General features: G+C 44.9%; 1 protein-coding gene across 1 annotated transcript in view; it reads left to right on the plus strand.

Moving 5' to 3' along the window:
- KCNIP1 (potassium voltage-gated channel interacting protein 1) overlaps positions 1-20,658 on the plus strand; it is an 86,977-nt gene that overhangs the window by 58,260 nt on the left and 8,059 nt on the right. Inside the window, exons 2-3 of the mRNA XM_030211805.1 lie at positions 5,608-5,677; positions 9,968-10,038. Of these exons, the coding sequence (XP_030067665.1) occupies positions 5,608-5,677; positions 9,968-10,038 (141 nt within the window). The remainder of the gene's footprint in view (positions 1-5,607; positions 5,678-9,967; positions 10,039-20,658) is intronic.

Consider the following 20,658-nt stretch of genomic DNA (forward strand, 5'->3'; position numbering starts at 1 on the left):
CGAAGCATAGAGCCCAAGGAGACCTCAGCTGATAAAGTGCTGGCATCTGACATCAGCAGGGAGAAGGAGCACAGCCATAGGACAAGAGCAGGGGAAGGAGGAACCGGAAGACCAATAGGAGAGAAGTAAGGGAAGCCAGGCAGAGGAAGAGCAGACCCAGGTGGGTGGAATCAAAGCAATCAAGGAGCCTGGAAGTCAGGCAGAAAGAGAGAGCAAAAATAGGTGCATGGAAGCAAAGCAATTAAGGAGCCTGCAACCACCGCTCTCTGAACAAACCCAGAGAGGACTACACATACATGGCTCAGGCAGTGCCACTCAAGTGTGCGTGTCGACAGGACCCCGCTTGCATTGAGGTAGGGGACATGACACTATGAGAGGGAATAGCAAGAATTAGGATTGGCCAATTAAGTGTTTTGAAGATACTTAGAAACATAGAAACATGACGGCAGATAAAGCCCATATGACCCATCCAGTCTGCCCATCCTCTGTAACCCCTAATTCTTCCTGTTCCTAAGCGATCCCACTAGCTTATCCCATGCCTTTTTAAATTCTGGAACAGTCCTCGACTCCACCACCTCCACCGGGAGGCCATTCCACGCCTCCACCACCCTTTCTGTGAAATAATACTTCCTTAGGTTACTCCTAAGCCTATTCCCTCTTATCTTTGTCATATGCCCCTAATTCCAGAGCTCTCCTTCATTTGAAAAAGGCTCTCCTCCTGTACATAAATGCCCTTGAGGTATTTAAACATTTCTATCATGTTTCCTCTCTCCCTCCTCTCTTCCAGCGTGTACATGTTGAGGTTCATAAGCCTGTCCCTATAATTTTGCATTCAAGACCGCTTACTAATTCCGTAGCCGCCCTCTGGACCGACTCCATCCTGTTTATATCTTTCCGTAGGTGCGGTCTCCAGAACTGCATGCAGTACTCCAAATGAGGCCTCACCAGAGACTTATACAATGGCACTATCACCTCCTTTTTCCTGCTGGTCATGCCTCTCTTTATGCACCCAAGCATCCTTCTGGCTTTGGCCGTCACTTTTTCTACCTGTTTGAAAGCTATAAGGTCGTCAGACACAATCTTGTCCCTTGTCACTTGATTGCCCTATATAAAGGGAGTTTACCTAGGGGTGGGTGGGACTAGGACACAGGTAACCTCGGTTACCTATCAAACGAAGTCTGAAAATGCCCAGCGCAGCTCACAAGGTAAACTTAGGTTCTACCACACAGCTCAAAACAAAATTGCCCCTTCTCCAGAGCTATGAGTCACCAGATGCTGTGTAACCAAAATTGATTGAATTAAGTTTCTGGCAGTGTAGATTTAACACACAATTCTAATGAAAACAGACACCAGATTCAATGTAACCAGATTAAGTCACAGGTTTAAAACACTTGGCACAGGTGTCACGTCTGTGGCCGTGACCCCTCTCAGACTCACCGTATTTCCGGCGGTCGGCTTCTGAGCTGGCTCCTGTCTGTTCTTCCTGTGTTAGTTCTGTCTCTGTCTCTGTGTGCTGGCTGCACTGGATTGTCTGTGTGCTGTTTCCCATTCCAGACTTCGGCCCAGTCCGGTCCGGATCTTCCGGCCTGCCAGACCTGCTTGTTTTGTTTGAACCTGCACAGCACCCATAGTTGCCTGGTGATTGCTGCAGCTTGAGCCTCAGCTGCTCCTGGGCTTATTAGCCATTTTGAAACTCTCTGCTTTGTCTTTGCATCGCCTAAGGCCCTGGTTTGTTGGTGCTTGCTGCACTTCTGCCTAGTCCAGTTTATAGTCTGTATTCTTGCCTGATTCTAGTTTAGTCTTTGTGTAACTTTGTGTTCTGTACTGCTTGTTTACTGTATTGCTTGTTTCCCAGTCTTGTTCTTGTTTGTATGTCTTTGTCTAGTGCTAGGTTGTCTGTGTTTCTTGTTTCAGTGGCTGCTTACAGCTTTCAGGTCTGAGAGTCCTAGTCTAGTTCTTTGCCTAGCCTCCCTGTGTGCTCTAGTCCCTGTGTGTATCCTGCTGGTATCCAGTTCTAGGCTTGTCCAGTAAGTCCTGCCAGCCACTTGCACTCAGGGGCTCAACTCCTGAGGAATGGTGGCTAAGTGCAGGTGAAGTCTAGCTGACCCTGTCAGAGTTCTGCCTTATCCCTGTGTGGGGTGGTTTTGCCTGCCACTGCTGCTCCTCGGCAGTGGCCCAAGGGCTCACAAACCTAGTTCCTGTTTTTGGAAAACGTGACAGAATGCAAAGGCCATGAGCTCGGCAAGATCATCCTTCCAGCTGGGTTTCCAGCCTAAGACTTTTTCCTTTGTTGGTATTCCAGGTCTAAGCCCAGGTCCAGTCTTTAGTTCCAAGTTGGCTTTCGGTCTCGACCCAGTTTCTGCTCTTGATGAATTGATGACGCTCCGAGATTACCGTGATAAACTTTTTCTTGATCCAGCCTTGAGGAATACTCCTGAAGCTGCAGCTGAGAGAAAGTGGGCCTGGGGGTTTGGGTTTTCTGCCAACCCAGTTTCAGTGATTGATTCTTCTAACATATTGGCATACTACCACTACAAACTTCGCATGGATCCAGCCCTGCGGGATACTTCAGAAGCTGACGCTGAAAGAAGGCGTTGTGAAGATCCAAAGCTCAGGGCTTATGTGCAGTTTGTGTGGAGCAGTTTTTGTTCCAGCCAAGGTGATGTTGAGTCAACTCCGAGTTTGAGTCCCAGCCAAGATGATGCTGAGTCCACCGAGTTTGAGTCCCAGCCAAGATGATGCTGAGTCCACTTCAAGTTGCAGTCCCAGCCTAGATGCTGAGTCTACTCTGAGTTCCAGTTCTGGCCAAGATGCTGAGTCCAAGCCGAGTTCCAGCTCCGGTCAAGATGCTGAGTCCCTGCCGAGTTCCAGCTCCAGCCAGGATGCTGAGTCCAGATCGAGTCACAGTTCCAGTTCCGGCCAAGATGTTGAGTCCCAGCTGAGTTCCAGCTTTAGTCAAGATGCTGAGTCCAGCCCGAGTCACAGTTCCAGCCTAGATGCTGAGCCTAAGCCGAGTTCCAGTTCCAGCCAAGGTGCTGAGTCCAAGTCAAGTTCCAGTTCCAGCCAAGTTGCTCAGTCCCAGCTGAGTTCAAGCTCCAGTCCAGCTAACTATGGTCCAGTTGTGAAGCTCCTCCGCAGGTTTCACCATTGTTACCCATGGAAACATGAGTGCTCCCGTGGGGACACGGGAGCCTTGAGGGGGACGTACTGTCACGTCTGGGGCCGTGACCCCTCTCAGACTCACCATATTTCCGGCGGTCGGCTTCTGAGCTGGCTCCTGTCTGTTCTTCCTGTGTTAGTTCTGTCTCTGTGTGCTGGCTGCACTGGATTGTCTGTGTGCTGTTTCCCGTTCCAGACTTCGGCCTAGTCCGGTCCGGATAGCGGATATAATTAGTGATGTACAAAGATTAAGTGTGGGGTGGTTTTGCCTGCCACTGCCACTCCTCAGCAGTGGCCCAAGGGCTCACAAACCTAGTTCCTGTTTTTGGAAAACGTGACAACAGGTTAAAAAGACAGTTCCAATGAAAACACCTTTGAGACAATTCCAGCATAAAAAGATGAAATCACTAGCACAAAAATATTTCCATGTAACATCCTTGAGTGTCCCGTAGTGTTTGTACTTTTGGAACGAGTAAAAAATGAATTCACTTCTACTCATTTTACAACACTCAGAATTTTGTAGACCTCAATCACATCTCTCCTCATCCTTCTCTTTTCCAAGCTGAAGAGTCCCTAACCTCTTTAGCTTTTCCTCATACGAGGAACCCCTTTATCATTTTGGTCACTCTTCTTTGATCTTTTTCTAATTCCGCTATATCTTTTTTGAGATACAGTGACCAGAACTGAACACAATACTCAAGGTTCGGTCTTATTCATCATCCCTTTCCTAATATGCCCACAGCGCACAAAGTAGGTGGAGTTTGCGCCCACACCTAAAGTAGATGGAATTATAGGAAGCAGTTGATATGTAAAAAAAAATAGGCACCAAAAAAATACGCTTCAGTGGTATTCTACAAGCCACACCTAAAATTTGGAGCAGTTTATAGAATACACATTTAAATGGAAAGTCATGCGTAAGTTAGGCGCAGATATTTGCACCAATGAAAACGAGGTGCAAATGCCCGTGCCTAAATTTATGCACAGAGCACCATTACTCTGTAATTAAGCACATAACTCAAAGCCACGCTCCTGTTCTACCCCAAACTGACCATTTCCGTGCCCCCTTTTTTGGAATGCACGTATATTTTAGACAGGGATCCTGCTCCAACTTTACGCACATGAGCCCCAATTAAATCTAATTAGTGCCAATAATTGCTTGTTAAAAAGCCATTTATTGGCACTAATTAGCTTGTTATTCAATTAAATTACACGTGGATTATATAATGTATATAATGTATATCTCTGTTTTATTGAGAGCTTCTTAGAATTGTAAACCACTGAGAATCCCAAGTGAAACGCTTGCGGCATATAAGACACAAATAGAATAGAATAGGTTACTCCAACCTTCTTGGAAGCCTGATACAGTCATATCACTTCTCTTTCCCCACTGGCTTGAATTTTTTTTCTCTCTAGCCATGTTCTCTAAGAAAAAGCAAAGATTCGCATTTCTTCTGCCTACTATTCCTCACCAGCCCTTACGGTTACACACAAGATCTATCTCGAACATACCTAAATTGTGTCATGGCTGTAGTTGTCACTATCTCTTTAGGTGGTGATTCCAGTTATTCATTTTTGTCATGTTTCCTCTGAAATTTTCTCCATACAACTTTACATCATGAATTTAATTGTCTATGACAATTCCATCTTCCTATATTTTATTGAAATTTGTCATTCATTGGATTAGTTATATTGCATCCTCCCTTTTCTTTCATTCCTCTCATTCCTCTCGATGTCCTTACGAAGGTACCATCTGCAACACTGAACACAATATTCAAGGTGAACATAGAAAAAAAACATTAAAAAAAACATATGGCCTATCCTGTCTGCCCATCCATGTCATCTACAATCCCTTCTTCTCTCTTAGAGATCCTATGTACTGATTGCAAGCTTTCTTGAATTCATATATGGTTTTCAACACTACCTCCACCAGTAGGCTGTTCCATAAATTTACCACCCTTTCCAGGAAGAAGTATTTCCTCAGGTTACTTCTGAGTCTATCTCCTTTCATCTTCATCCTATGCCCCCTCATTCCAGAGCTTTCTTTCAGTTGAAAGAGATTCACTTCCTGTGTATTTATGCCATGTAGGTATTTAAATGTCTCTATCATATTCTCCCCCTTCCACCTTTCTTCCAACGTTAGATAGAATGATAGCTATACAAATGTATGGTCAGGTTCTATTTATTATTATTACTATCATTATTATTTGTAGTAGTAGTATTAAATTGTTGATATACTGCCTTTCATCAGTACTATCAAAGTGTTTTATATATTACATACAGTACTTTCTCTGTCCCTAGTGGACTCACAATCTAGGTTTTTGTACCTGTTTATTCCTTTGCAGTCTTGAGTTTAATGCAGACTTTAATGAACCTTAACTGGAATTCTTTCCTTGCAGAGTGACTGTATTCAATTGTTGTGATTCTGGATGTTGTATTTTTTGTGCCCAGGAATGTCCCAGTGGTGTCGTTAATGAAGAAACTTTTAAACAGATCTACTCTCAGTTCTTTCCTCATGGAGGTGAGTAGGATTCTTTTGTGCTACACTATTGATAAAAAGTGGATTTTGAAGGAGGCCCTCTGAAGATGTGTGGCATTTTTTGGTGTAAGCAGTGATATTTTGGAATGATATCTTGCAAGTCATTTCAAGATATCATTCCAAAATATCACTGTCTATATCAAGATGTCTGTATCAATAGAAGGCAAGTTGTTGCCTTCTATTGAAATAAACATCTTAAAACCTAGGGGTCAATATTCAGCAGGACTTATCCAGGTAGAAATTAATCCTACCTTGATAAGTCATCCATATCTAGATTTTCAGCAGGATTACCTAGATAATGTTGCTGAATATCCGGTAAGACCACCTCTATCTAGGTAGAGGGGAACAAATAGAGACAGGGGATCTGCAGTGTGGATGCAGTAAAACAAATAGCAGACCACCACGTTGGTTTTGCACTATCTGGGTTGTGCCCCTGCAGTCCAGGGGCAGAGCTCTGGTGGAGCCAGGAGTACCAAGTTAGCGGTGATATTCACTCTGCTAACCATAAGTACATGCCACACTAGGAAAAGTCCAAGGGTCCATCGAGCCCAGCATCTAGTCCATGACAACGGCCAATCCTGGCCAAGGGCACCTGGCGAGCTTCCCAAACGTACAAACATTCTATACTTGTTATTCCTGGAATTGTGGATTTTTCCCAAGTCCATTTAGTAGTGGTTTATGGATTTGTCCTTTAGGAAACCATCTAACCCCTTTTTAAACTCTGCTAAGCTAACCGCCTTCACCACGTTCTCCGGCAATGAATTCCAGAGTTTAATTATGCGTTGGGTGAAGAAAGATTTTCTCCGATTTGTTTTAAATTTACTACACTGTAGTTTCATCGTATGACCCCTAGTCATGGGCGTAGACTGGGGGGGCGCGAGGGGGCGTAGACTGGGGGGGCGAGGGGGGGCAATGCCCCCCAAACGACGATGACGTGACGGCACCAGTAGTAAAAAAAAAAAAAACAAGCAGGCACGCGCTCGTCTCCGTCCGCTTTGCTTCCCTGCCCTCTCTGTCTGGGTCCCGCCTTCCTCTGATGTCATTTCCTTTCGGGCGGGACGCAGACAGAGAGGGCAGGGAAGCGAAGCAGACGGAGACGAGCACGTGTCTGTCTACCCCCTCTCTTCCTTCCTCCCTCCGGCGCAGGCAGCAGTCTTCTTCAGCTTTTCTGTGTTCCTGGCAGCGGTAGCGACGTACACGCTGCCTTCGGCTCTGCCCCGAAGCCTTCTCTTCAAGTTCCTGTTCCCGCATAGGTGGGAATAGGAACTTGAAGAGAAGGCTTCCGGGGCAGACCAAAGGCAGCGTGTACGTCGCTACCGCTGCCAGGAACACAGAAAAGCTGAAGAAGACTGTTGCCTGTGCCGGAGGGAGGGAGGAAGAGAGGGGGTAAACCGAGTAACGATCCTAGACCTCGCGGGGGGGGGGCAGCAGAGGGAAGATGGATGGAACTGGGAGGAGTGGGGAGCAGAGGGAAGATGGATGGGACTGGGAGGGGTGGGGCGCAGAGGGAAGGAGCAAGAGATGGATGGGATTGGGAGGAGTGGGGAGCAGAGGGAAGGAGCAGGAGATGGATGGGACTGGGAGGGGTGGGGAGCAGAGGGAAGGAGCAAGAGATGGATGGGACTGGGAGGGGTGGGGAGCAGAGGGAAGGAGCAGGAGATGGATGGGACTGGGAGGGGTGGGGAGCAGAGGGAAGGAGCAAGAGATGGATGGGACTGGGAGAGGAGGTAAGCAGAGGGAAGAAGCAGGAGATGGATGGGACTGGGAGGGGTGGGGAGCAGAGGGAAGGAGCAGGAGATGGATGGGACAGAGGGGTGGGGAGCAGAGGGAAGGAGCAGGAGATGGATGGGACTGGGAGGAGTGGGGAGCAGAGGGAAGGAGCAAGAGATGGATGGGACTGGGAGAGGAGGTGAGCAGAGGGAAGGAGCAGGAGATGGATGGGACTGGGAGGGGTGGGGAACAGAGGGAAGGAGCAGGAGATGGATGGGACTGGGAGGGGTGGGGAGCAGAGGGAAGGAGCAGGAGATGGCTGGGACGGAGGGGTGGGGAGCAGAGGGAAGGAGCAGGAGATGGATGGGACTGGGAGGAGTGGGGAGCAGAGGGAAGGAGCAAGAGATGGATGGGACTGGGAGAGGAGGTGAGCAGAGGGAAGGAGCAGGAGATGGATGGGACTGGGAGGGGTGGGGAACAGAGGGAAGGAGCAGGAGATGGATGGGACTGGGAGGGGTGGGGAGCAGAGGGAAGGAGCAGGAGATGGCTGGGACGGAGGGGTGGGGAGCAGAGGGAAGGAGCAGGAGATGGATGGGACTGGGAGAGGACTGGGAGGGGGTGGGGAGCAGAGGGAAGGAGCAGGAGATGGATGGGACTGGGAGGGGTGGGAAGCAGAGGAAAGGAGCAGGAGATGGATGGGACTGGGAGGGTGGGGAGCAGAGGGAAGCCTACTGGAAAGAAGACACTGCATAAAACAGAAGACACTGGGACCAAAGCGAATAGAAAAACTAAATGATCAGACAACAAAGGTAGAAAAAAGTATTTTATTCAGAATTTATTAATTGAAATATGTCAGCTTTTTGAAATGTGCATCTGTGATATTTTGCCTGTAGATTTCAATTTTTCTGGTATTGCTGCATGCTGAGTCTGACTTCTTGAGTTAACTTTCCAGTTCAGTATTTTGCCTTCATACTTTTTTATTTCTAGTTCCTTGTGTCATGTCTGTTGTGTCATGTGTTTTTCATGTGTGATTAAGGTGCAGTATTCTGCTAGCGTGTAGTATTTGCAGCCCTTTTTGTTTTGCTTTTTTTCACGAGGTAGTGTATTGGTGTTTTAGAGCCTGGTGTAATTACAGTTCTGCCTTTTCACGCATAAGGTTGTAGCTCGTCCTGTCCTTGGAATTAGTGCTGTTATGGTTTAGTAAGGATATGAGTGTGTTTTTGCACAAGTTTGTGTATAGTGTTTTGCAGTGGAGAGATTGTGTGTAGGCCTTACTGAGGTGGCACCAAAACATCAGAAAGGGTATAGAGCCTAAATCATGACACACTACCTCTTGAAGGATCTACGTATAGAGCCTATGTATTTCTAAGGTCAACACTGGTATGGTATGGGAAAGGGGGTGGGGAAATACTACTGGAGATGAAGAGGGAGTGCTGGGTAAGGAGGAAAGAAGGAAGGAAGGAATGGAGAAAGAGCTGGCTTGATATCTCATACATATTCATTATGGTTATTCCCCAAAAAAGCCAGCTCTTTTTCCCTTCCTTCCTCCATATTAGCATATTCATTTGCATATGTATATATGCAAATGAATATGCTAATATGCTCCGCCCCATCCTTTGCCCCCCCCCCCTCCCAAATGAAACAGTCAAACTACGCCTATGCTATCGTCCTATTTATTCCCTATACACTCTAAATGTACTGTCCTGTTCTTCATGCAAATCCCCGGACCCACACACATTCCTACCCCTTATTTCCACAAGGACCCATCTTAATTTGTCTGCCCGAGGTCTATTCAATCCTAGCTATGCCATTGTGACAGATTAAATTTTATTTGAAGAAATGCAAAGTGATGCACACAGAAAAGTTAATCTCAACCACAGGTACAAAATAGAGTCACCGTGAACAGTATGTTGGAACTTTTGTCCCATTGTGCTGCAGGAACAATGAATAGAATGTTAGGAATTATTCAAAAGTGATAAAGCTGAGAATATCATTAAGGTTTTGGTCACCTGATCTCAAAAAGGACATAGTGGTGCTAGAAGATATGATAAAGGGGATGGTACACTTCCTTTATAAAGAAAGACTATACAGTTTAGGGCTGTTCAACTTGGAAAAGAAAGTGACTGAGAGGAGATATCATAGAGTGGGGTGGAAAGGTTAAATGTGTGTGTGTGGGGGGGGGGGGGGGGGGGGGGTTTCAAACAACACAAAAGCAAGAAGGCACTCCATCAAATTATTGACCCACAGACTAAAAAGAAATCATATAAAGTATTTTTTCATGCAACGCATAATTAAACTGTGGAATCTGTTGAGTGAGTAGAATGATTCAAAAAAGGTTTGAAAAGGTCCTGGAGGAAAGTCCATAAAAATGATTAGCTAGTTCGACTTGGAAGAGTTATGGCTTATACCTAGAACTGAGCTATGAGACATTGATCTACTTTTTGGGACTGTTTACTGTTAAAAGATAGAATGTTGGACTCAGCATGGATTTTCTTATTTTGTTATATTCAGCATTGGTTGTTTATAATAGATCACTGGATCTCATGCATTTATGTTTTCCAGATGCAAGTATGTATGCACATTATCTTTTTAATGCCTTTGACACTGCTCAGACCGGATCAGTTAAGTTTGAGGTAAGTTTCCTTCAAATATGGCTATATAATGCACCAGAAACTCTAGGAAATACTGTTCTGCAATTTGCTAAGGTTCCTACATGTGATGAAAAATGTATAATAATAATTAAATATACAAAAAATGTGCACCAACTGTCTATTATAAACAGTATGTAAATTCTTAGTAGAGAAAAAAAGACCTCACACAGTCTCCTGTTTAAAATTGTGGGGCCGATATTCAGCCGGAGACAGGATTTTGCTGATTACCACTGGAGTTAAAACCCCAAAATTCAATACTAGGCCACTTCTGGGCACCAGCATTGAATTTCCAGGTTTCCAGAGGCAGCTAATACAGATCCAGTTAAGTCCAATGTTCACACTTAACCAGCGATGGGGCATCGCATAAAAATAGGACTGACTTTTATGTGGAGCTATTTACGTGTTTAACCTGGCTGGTAAAGTGCCAGCTCCAACCCCCCTCCCCCCTCAAAGAACACTCCTAAAATAGCTGCTTTTTAATTCAGCGCTAACTAGTTATTCAGTAACCAGCAAAGTCCTGCTGAAAATTAGCAGTTAGCCCTGAAGGTAATGTCTCCAAAAACTCCACTATCAAAACTGGCAGGTCAGGAAACCAAAACAAAGAATGTATAATATATTGACCATGGGCGTAGCTACGGGTGGGCCTAGATGGGCCCAGGCCCACCCAGTCTTGCCTCGGGCCTACCCAGAAGCACAGTCCCTCCTACAGTTCCAACACCTCCGTGTCTTCCTCACCCTCTCCCACTCCCACCTCAGTGGTTGCACTTTTCTATCGGTGCTGCCTGGCAGCAACTCACAGACACGGCGTCCTGCTCCGGGGTCTTCCCTCTGCCGCGGTGATACAACTTCCTGTTTACGCAGGATGCCGTGTCTCTGAGTTATTACCAGGTAACGTCGATAGCAAAGTGCAAATGCTGCAATGGAGATGGGAGATGGTGAGGAAGACAGTGGGGTGCTGGCCCTGCAAGGGGAGGGGGCTGAAGGGAAGGGAGAGGTACTGGACTTGTGAGGGGGGGAGGGTAAGGAAAACGCTAAGGTGCTGGACTTGCAGGAGGGTAAGGAAGACATGGAGGTGCTAGTCTTGTTGGGGGAGTGGTAAGGAAGATGCAGAGGTGCTGGCCCTGGGAGGGGAGGGCCCGATAGGAAGAGAAAGGTGCTGGACTTGTGAGGGGCAGGGGGTTGGAGGGAATGGAAGGGAGAGAGGTACTGGACTTGTTAGGGGGGGGGTTGGAGGGAAGGGAGAGAGGTGCTGGATATGCAGGGGGGGGGGGGTTGGAGGGAAGGGGAGAGTGGTGCTTGATATGCAGGGAGGGTTAGAAAAGGGAATGGGACTTGATATACTACCTTTCTGTGTTTTTTGCAACTACAGTCAAAGCGGTTTACATTTGTACCTGGGGCAATGGAGGGTTAAATGACTTGCCCAGAGTCACAAGGAGCTGCAGTGGGAATTGAACCCAGTTCCCCAGAATCAAAGTCTGCTGCACAGATATGCGGGGGTGGGGGAGGTGTTAGAGGTGCTGGATATGGAGGGGGGTTGAGGGGAAAGGGAGATGTGCTGGATATGCAGAGGGTTGAAGTGAAAGGGAGAGGTGCTGGACATGTAGGGTGGCTGGATGAAAGGGAGAGAGGTGCTGGACATGTAGGGAGAGCTGGATGAAAGGGAGAGAGGTTCTGGACATGTAGAGGGGGCTGGAGGGAAGAGAGAGAGGTGCTGGGATATGTACCTCATGAAAGACTCCAGAAGAAATTGGAGAGTCATGGGATAGGAGGTAGTGTCCTATTGTGGATTAAAAACTGGTTAAAAACAGAGAGTAGGGTTAAATGGTCAGTATTCTCAATGGAGAAGAGTAGATAGTGGGGTTCCCCAGGGGTCTGTGCTGGGACTGCTGCTTTTTAACATATTTATAAATGATCTAGAGGTGGGAGTAACTAGTGAGGTAATTACATTTGCTGACGACACAAAGTTATTCAAAGTTGTTAAATCACAAGAGGATTGTGAAAAATTACAAGAGGACCGTACGAGACTGGGAGACTGGGCGTCTAAATGGCAGATGACATTTAATGTGATCAAGTGCAAAGTGATGCATTGGAAAAAGGAACCCGAGCTATAGCTATGTAATAAGAGACACCAACCAAGAAAGGGATCTCGGCATCGTCGTTGATGATACGTTGAAACCCTCTGCTCAGTGTGCTGTGGTGGCTAAGAAAGCAAATAGAATGTTAGGTATTATTAGGAAAGGAATGGAAAACAAAAGTGAGGACGTCATAATGCCTTTGTATCACTCCATGGTGCGACTCTGCTAAAATTGTGATTTGCTTGTCCCAATCCTTAGAGTGGTGGTTCTGGATATTTCTTCTGGTGCATTTAAATGCAGCTCTACAGATAGGTTACAGCAAACACATTCCAAAGGTCTTAAGTTTTCCCAGAAAAAAGAAAAAAAAATCTGTTTATATCTACTCTGCTAATATTGTGATTTTGCTTGCTGTGTTTTAATCTGGTTTGATATGTTTAATCTGAAAACTAGATATAATAACTACCAAAAGAATTAGATCTCTTTTGTTTGCTTCCTAAAAGTGTGCTGAGCCCTCTCCCCATCTGGCTTTGTAAAAGACAATCTGTAGGCTCAAGTTTGGCCGATAGCTTCTGTTGAAGGATGTGCATTTAACCCACAGAGTCTTTTCTTGACTCCTGCCTAAAGGACACTCACAGATAAGAATTGCTCTGACTTTAATTCTGCATTTATATCTTTATATCTTTCCAAAAAACCTTGTTTTTATCTACTCTGCTAAAATTGTGATTTGCTTGTCCCAATCCTTAGAGTGGTGGTTCTGGATATTCTTCTGGTGCATTTAAATGCAGCTCTACAGATAAGTTACAGCAAACACATTCCAAAGGTCTTAAGCTTAAGCCCACCCACCCCAAGACTGACACTTCATAAATAACTTTCCCAAATACACTACTTATCACAAATTAACTCCACCCAAATTACAACTGTCTCTGAAAAGTAAACCCCTCATTATCACAGGAATCCCCAGTCTTCTACTCACCAGCTAAGGATTACTTCTTTAGATAATAAGGACCTTTGTTAACATATCCATAGGCTGCTATTCTCACTATATATCACATAGGATACCATTTTACCTTCTCTTCCTTAAACTTGTTCATCAAGCTCCTCTCGCTGTTGGCAGGATAATCAAAAAATCATTGTTAATCAACTATACCCATAGATCTACTCTCTTTCCTTTCCTTTCCTTTCCTTTCCTGCCTAGCTCTAATAGAGAATAGGCTTTATAATTGCTTCTGGTCCTTTAGCATTCTAACTTTGAGGAAAGGCTCTACCAGTCCTAGTTATATTATAGTGCTATTTGAAAGTTAAATCAATTGAAAATTCTTGATCAGACGGTATCAGTTCTGGTCATACCTAGAGAACTTTTTAACACAGCACTTGGCTGACTCACTGGGAGTAATAAGCCCACCCAACCCAGGGTTTTCCAGTCATATATAAAGCGAAAGCTCGTTGGCTTTGCTCCTCGGTCACACACAGACAGACTGGTAGCTCCATCATAGTACACCTGTTCATACCCATTTCAACCAATCAGGATGACTTTTATTCTCTATAATAATCGTGGTGCTTTATTCAAGACCAATCATCTGGAGATTTAAGGCTTGTCCTATCTGTCTTCCGCTCACTAGTTTAAAACACGAGCTCAGTAAAGTAAAACAGGAACTAGATGCACTTAAAGCAACATCTAGGACTGCACAATATCATACTGCACAGAATCATACCAAATTATCACCACTACCACAAAGGATAAAACCACCCAAAAATAGATGGATCACGGTAGGTTCAGGCAGACTTCGTTATGTGACAAGAAAGCATCCGCCCTCACAAGTGTTGCCTCTACAAAATTCTTTTGTTCCATTACAGCACTGTGATGTTCTTGAAAACAGAACGGAAGCCGAAGAAAAAGCAATAAAAGTGGAACAAAAAGATATGAAGGTACCCAAAAAGAAAAGAAACCTCCAAATCACTAATGTTGAAACACATACCAGGAAATGTAGATGGAAGGCGATGACCACAAATGTTCGCAGTCTAAGCAATAAAGTTCATGACCTTCAAGCCCTGATTTTGGAGGCAGACTTAGATGTTGTTGCAATCACGGAGAAGTGGCTCAATGGTTCCCATGAATGGGATGCAAACATACCAGGCTATAATCTATTTAGGAAGGATAGAGAGGGTCGTAAAGGTGGAGGAGTAGCTCTGTATGTGAGGAATGATATCACGGCGACTGAAATGACAAGGACCTGGGGAATGGAAGAAGCGATATGGATCACCTTAAAAAGAGGGGATAGAACCTCTGTCCACGTGGGTGTTGTCTACAGACCCCCGACACAGAGGAACTAGATAAAGATCTGATTGCAGATATTCAAAAATTGGGAAAGAAGAGAGAGGTTCTGTTGATGGGAGATTTCAATCTGCCGGATGTAGATTGGAAGGTTCCGTCTGCGGAATCGGAAAGAAGTAGAGAGATAGTGGATGCGTTTCAAAGTGCTCTGCTCAGATAAATGGTGACGGAACCCACGAGGGAGGGAGCGACGCTGGATCTGGTGCTCACAAATGGGGATAGTGTGTCAAATGTCCGAGTGGCTGCCCACCTGGGCAACAGTGATCATCAAACGGTTTGGTTTGATATGACGGCTGAAGTAGAGGGCGGCCACTCAAAACTCAGTCTTAGATTCAAGCGTGCTGATTTTAGTAAAATGGGGGAATACCTGAAGAAGGAGCTGATGGGCTGGGAGAACGAACAAGAAGTGGAAGGACAGTGGTCCAGCCTGAAAGAAGCTATAAATAGAGCCACAAGCATTTATGTAAGGAGAGTAAATAAAAGCAAGAGAAAAAGGAAACCGATATGGTTCTCCAAACAAGTGGCTGAGAAAATAAAGGCTAAAGAGTTGGCGTTCCTGAAATACACAAAAACTCAAGAAGCCGAACACAGAGAGGAGTACCAGTGGAAACTGAAAGAAGCCAAGAGAGAGATATGTCTGGCGAAAGCGGAGGAAAAAATGGCTAGAAATGTAAGGAGGGGTGACAAACATTTCTTCAGGTATATTAGTAAAAGGAGGAAGACAAAAACGGGAATTGTGAGACTGAAAGATGCTGCGAACCGCTATGTAGATAATGATGAAGAAAAAGCAAATTTGCTAAATAGATACTTTTGTTCTGTTTTCACAGAAGAAAATCCTGGAGAAGGACCGCGATGGACTGGCAAAAGTGCAAATGAAAATGGAGTAGATATAGCACCGTTCACGGAAGAGAATGTGTATAAACAACTTGAAAAGCTAAAGGTGGACAAAGCCGTGGGACCGGACGGGATCCACCCCAGGATATTAAAGGAGCTCAGAGAGGTTCTGGCGGGTCCTCTTAAAGATTTGTTTAATAAATCATTGGAAACGGGAGAGGTTCCATGGGATTGGAGAACGGCGAATGTGGTCCCTCTTCACAAAAGTGGTGATAGGGAAGACGCTGGAAACTACAGGCCGGTAAGCCTCACTTTAATTATTGGAAAAGTAATGGAAGCAGTGCTGAAGGAAAGGATAGTGAATTTCCTGGAAGCCAATAAGTTGCAAGATCCGAGACAACATGGTTTTACCAAAGGGAAATCATGCCAAACGAATCTCATTGAATTCTTTGACTGGGTGACTGGCAAATTAAATCAGGGATATGCTATAGACATAATCTACCTAGATTTCAGCAAAGCTTTTGACACGGTTCCCCACAGGAGGCTCTTGAATAAACTGGATGGGCTGAAGATAGGACCCGAAGTGGTGAACTGGATTAGGAACTGGTTGACGGACAGACGCCAGCGGGTGGTGGTGAATGGAATTCGCTCGGAGGAGGGAAAGGTGAGTAGTGGAGTGCCTCAGGGATCGGTGCTGGGACCGATTCTGTTCAATATATTTGTGAGTGACATTGCTAAAGGGTTAGAAGGTAAAGTTTGCCTTTTTTCGGATGATACAAAGATTTGTAAAGAGTGGACACCTGGGAGGGAGTGGAAAACATGAAAAAGGATCTGCGGAAGCTAGAAGAATGGTCTAAGGTTTGGCAATTAAAATTCAATGCAAAGAAATGCAAAGTGATGCACTTAGGGAGTAGAAATCCACGGGAGACGTATGTGTTAGGTGGTGAAAGTCTGATAGGTATGAAGGGGAGAGGGATCTTGGGGTGATAGTATCTGAGGATCTAAAGGCGACAAAACAGTGTGACAAGGCAGTGGCCGTAAGTAGAAGGTTGCTAGGCCGTATAGAGAGGGGAGTGACCAACAGAAGAAAAGAGGTTTTAATGCCCCTGTATAAGTCGTTGGTGAGGCCCCACCTGGAGTATTGTGTTCAGTTCTGGAGGCTGTATCTTGTTAAGGACGTAAAAAGAATTGAAGCGGTGCAAAGAAAAGCTACGAGAATGGTATGGGATTTGCATTACAAGACGTATGAGGAGAGACTTGTTGACCTGAACATGTATACCCTGGAGGAAAGGAGAAACAGGGGTGATATGATACAGACGTTCAAATACTTGAAAGGTATTAATCCGCAAACGAACCTTTTCCTGAGATGGGAAGGAGGTAGAACTAGAGGGCATGAAATGCGTGGGATAAACATAAAGGAATCCTGTTCCGAGGGAATGGAACCTCAGAAGCTTAGCTGAGATTGGGTGGCATAGCCGGTGGTGGGAGGTGGGGCTGGTGGTTGGGAGGCGGGGATAGTGCTGGGCAGACTTATACGGTCTGTGACCTGAAAATGAGAGATACAAATCAAGGTAAGGTATACACAAAAAGTAGCACATATGAGTTTATCTTGTTGGGCAGACTGGATGGACCATGCAGGTCTTTTTCTGCCGTCATCTACTATGTTACTATGTTACTATATTGTGTTCAATTCTGGTCGCCGCATCTCAAAAAAGATATAGTGGAATTAGAAAAGATACAGAGAAGGGTGACAAAAATGATAAAGGGGATGGGACAACTTCCCTATGAGGAAAAGCTGAAGTGGCTAGGGCTCTTCAGCTTGGAGAAAAGACGCCTGAGGGGAGATATGATAGAGGTCTATAAAATAATGAGTGGAATGGAGCAAATCGTTTGTTTACTCTATTCAAAAATACTTGGACTAGGGGGCATGCAATGAAGCTACAAAGTAGTACATTTAAAACGAATCAGAGAAAATGTTTCTTCACTCATCATGTAATTAAACTCTGGAATTCATTGCCAGAGAATGTGGAAAGTTAGCTTAGCGGGGTTTTAAAAAGGTCTGGGCGGCTTCCTAAAGGAAAAGTCCAAAGACCATTATTAAATTGACTTGGGGAAAATCTACTGCTTATTTCTGGGATAAGCAGCATAAAATGTATTGAACTTTTTCAGGATCTTGCCAGATATTTGTGACCTGGATTGGCCACTGTTGGAAACAGGATGTTGGGCTTGATGGACCTTTGGTCTCTCCCAGTGTGGCAATACTTAAGTACTTATGAAAGGAGAGAGATTAAACACAAGTATGTGTTAGATATAGAGATGTAGGCCACCTTAAAGGCCTAATGATGGAAAATAAATTAATCCAGGATTGGCCCCCAGGCCCTGTTCTTTCAGGGTCAAGCAGGATAATGGATTTTTATAAGAGTCCAGCTTAGAATAAATTTTAACCATATAGTATAGGATCCTTGTTAGTAGGTGACCTGTCTGTAAGCTTGATTGCCTAGAATATACTGCATGCTTTTTGTTTTCCAGTGTAGTCCAGTGCAATTTCCCCACCCCTAGCTGTCTGTTCGTCTGTCCAATTTAGATTGTAAGCTCTGTTGAGCAGGGACTGTCTTTTCATGTTCATTTGTACAGCGCTGCGTAAGTCTAGTAGCGCTATAGAAATGTTTAATAGTAGTAGTAGTAGTAGATGTGGACCTGCAAGGAGGGCTTGAACAAAGGGAGAAAGGTGCTGGACCTATGGGCTTGGGAGGGGTTAGAAGGAAGGAAGAGAAATGCTGGACAAGGGGATAAAGGAATTGGGGGTCAAATGCTAAACCCAAAGTGGGAGAAAGAGCCAGATGCATAAGGGGAAGGGAAGAGAGAAGAAGAGAAGCTGGTTGGGGTCAGAGAGGAGAGGGACACATTGGTGTGGAGGAGGGAGAAAGTGGACATAGGGAAGTGTATATATACAGAAGAGAAATGATGGGCATTAGGTCGAAGCATGAGGACAGGTACACAAATGAGAGATGCTGTATGGGGATGGCATATGGGCACAGAGGGGGGAGAAGGGGGATTTATTTTATTGCATTTGTATCCCACATTCCCCCACCTATTTGCAGGCTCAATGTGGCTTACATAGATTTGGTAACATAGTCATAACTGGATATCTGATACAGTTAGTAGTGTGTAGCGATTAAGGAAGGGGAGACGGAAGAAGGGAGAGAGTTGTTAGGGTAGTTATAGACGGTGTGTGTTCATAATTGAGGATAAGGAATATATATACAATGCTGGACACTGAAGAGGGAGCTATATGGACATAGAGGGGAGATACCAGACAAGGGGGGGAATAGGAACACAGAAGTGAGATGCTGGGCATGGGGTGAATAGGTGCACAGAGGAATGATGATGGATGAAATGTGACAAGGCAACGGCCCTGGCCATAAGGATGCTAGGCTGCATAGAGAGGGGTATAATCAGGAGGTGTTGATGCCCCTGTACAAGTCGTTGGTGAGGCCCCACTTGGAGTATTCTGTTCAGTTTTTGCTAAAGATGTAAAAAGACTGGAAACGGTGCAAAGAAAAGCTACAAAAACGGTATGGGATTTGCATGCAAATCGTACGAGGAGAGACTTGCCGACATGAACATGTATACCTTGGAGGAAAGGAGAAATAGGGGTGACATGATACAGACATTCAAATATTTGAAAGGTATTAATCCGCAAATTAATCTTTTCTGGAGATGGAACTAGAGGGCATGAATTGAGGTTGAAGGGGGGCAGAGAAGGTGGTAGATACGTGGAATGCCCTCCCATAGGAGGTGGTGGAGATGAAAACGGTAATGGAATTCAAACGTGCGTGGGATAAACACAAAGGAATCCTGTTTAGAAGGAATTAATCTATGGAGATTGGGTGGCAATGCCGTATTTGGAGAGTAAAACCAGTGCAGGGCGAACATCTGTGGTCTGTGCCCTGATCGTGACTGAATAGATATGGATATCTGGAGTGTAAATTTTAAGGGGCTTCGACGTTAGCTTCAGAACTTTTAGTACAGGAACAGTGCTGGGCAGACTTTTACGGTCTGTGCCCTGAGAAAGGCAGGGATAAATCAAATTCAGGTATACTGTTTATCTTTCTGCCCTCTCCCAGGTATAAAGGTACTAGTTACCTGTAACTTCAGGGAATATGGTCCTAACACCACCATGTGGAGAGACAGAAAGACATAGAAGGCTATTGTAATATGAGAATAATCAGTAATTTGTTTATTACACTTATCAATCAGGAATACAATTAGAATAAATAATGTAATTAATTAATTCTCATATGAGACAGCAAGCGGGACACAAATGTGACCTCTGACATTAGCTCTCTGGTTGCCTCTCTCCATAACTCTCCTTTTATTCTCTCATAGGCTACTATTGGAACTACAAAGTCAGCATTTCTCTCATAGGCTAGTATTAGAAGTACAAAGTCAGCATTTCTCTCATATTCCAGCCCATTCTAGCAAATTCTATCTTTACAGAAGCAAAGTTCTTCATAACATATTTGTTTATAATAAGTAAGGTCAGTAAGGTTATCCTACTTTGCAAAAACCATCTTCCCAGCAACTAAAGTTATGTCTCCTTCATTATCTGCTTCCATGGTCAACAGCAAATTTTCCCTCTTACATTACAGTATTTTCTTGCCACACATATCTTTGTTATGACTCCATATCTGCCTGTGTCTCCAACAGAAGGAGCAAGCTGACATGAGACTCACATTCTGTATAATTTCTTATGGTTTAGCTTCTCAGTGATTCTTAACCTGTTCATAGTCTGTTCACAGAGGCATAGCTGTGCTCATAATTCTCAGTTACTGTTGCAAAGTTATTTTATGGTTCATAACCTGCATGTCCCATATAAACAATACATATCTTGTTGGGCAGACTGGATGGACCAGTGGTGTAGCCACAGGTGGGCTTCGGTGGGCCAGGGCCCACCCATTTATGGCTCAGGCCCACCCAACAGTAGCACATGTTTAGTGGTAACTGGTGGGAATCCCAAGCTCCACCAGCTGAAGATTTTCCCCTGATGGTAACGAAAATGCATCTCTCCATGACACCGGCACCTGTGCATGCTCAGTTTTCAATGCATGCCTGCTGCGAAGGTGAAAAGAAGCGTTTTCCCACCAGCTGAGATAATTGGGGGGTTTTTTTTAGGGGGGGGGGAGAACACTTGGTGCCCACCCAATTCTTGCCTAGGCCCACCCAAAATCTGTTGTCTGGCTACGCCCCTGGGATGGACCATTCAGATCTATCTGCCGTCATTTACTATGTTACTACTGGACAAGGAAATATAAGAAAACAGAGATGGGAAATGGGAGATGGACGTGGAGAAAGAAGAAA

This window comes from Microcaecilia unicolor, chromosome 8 (genome assembly GCF_901765095.1).
Source record: "Microcaecilia unicolor chromosome 8, aMicUni1.1, whole genome shotgun sequence".
NCBI classification, from domain to species: Eukaryota; Metazoa; Chordata; class Amphibia; order Gymnophiona; family Siphonopidae; genus Microcaecilia; species Microcaecilia unicolor.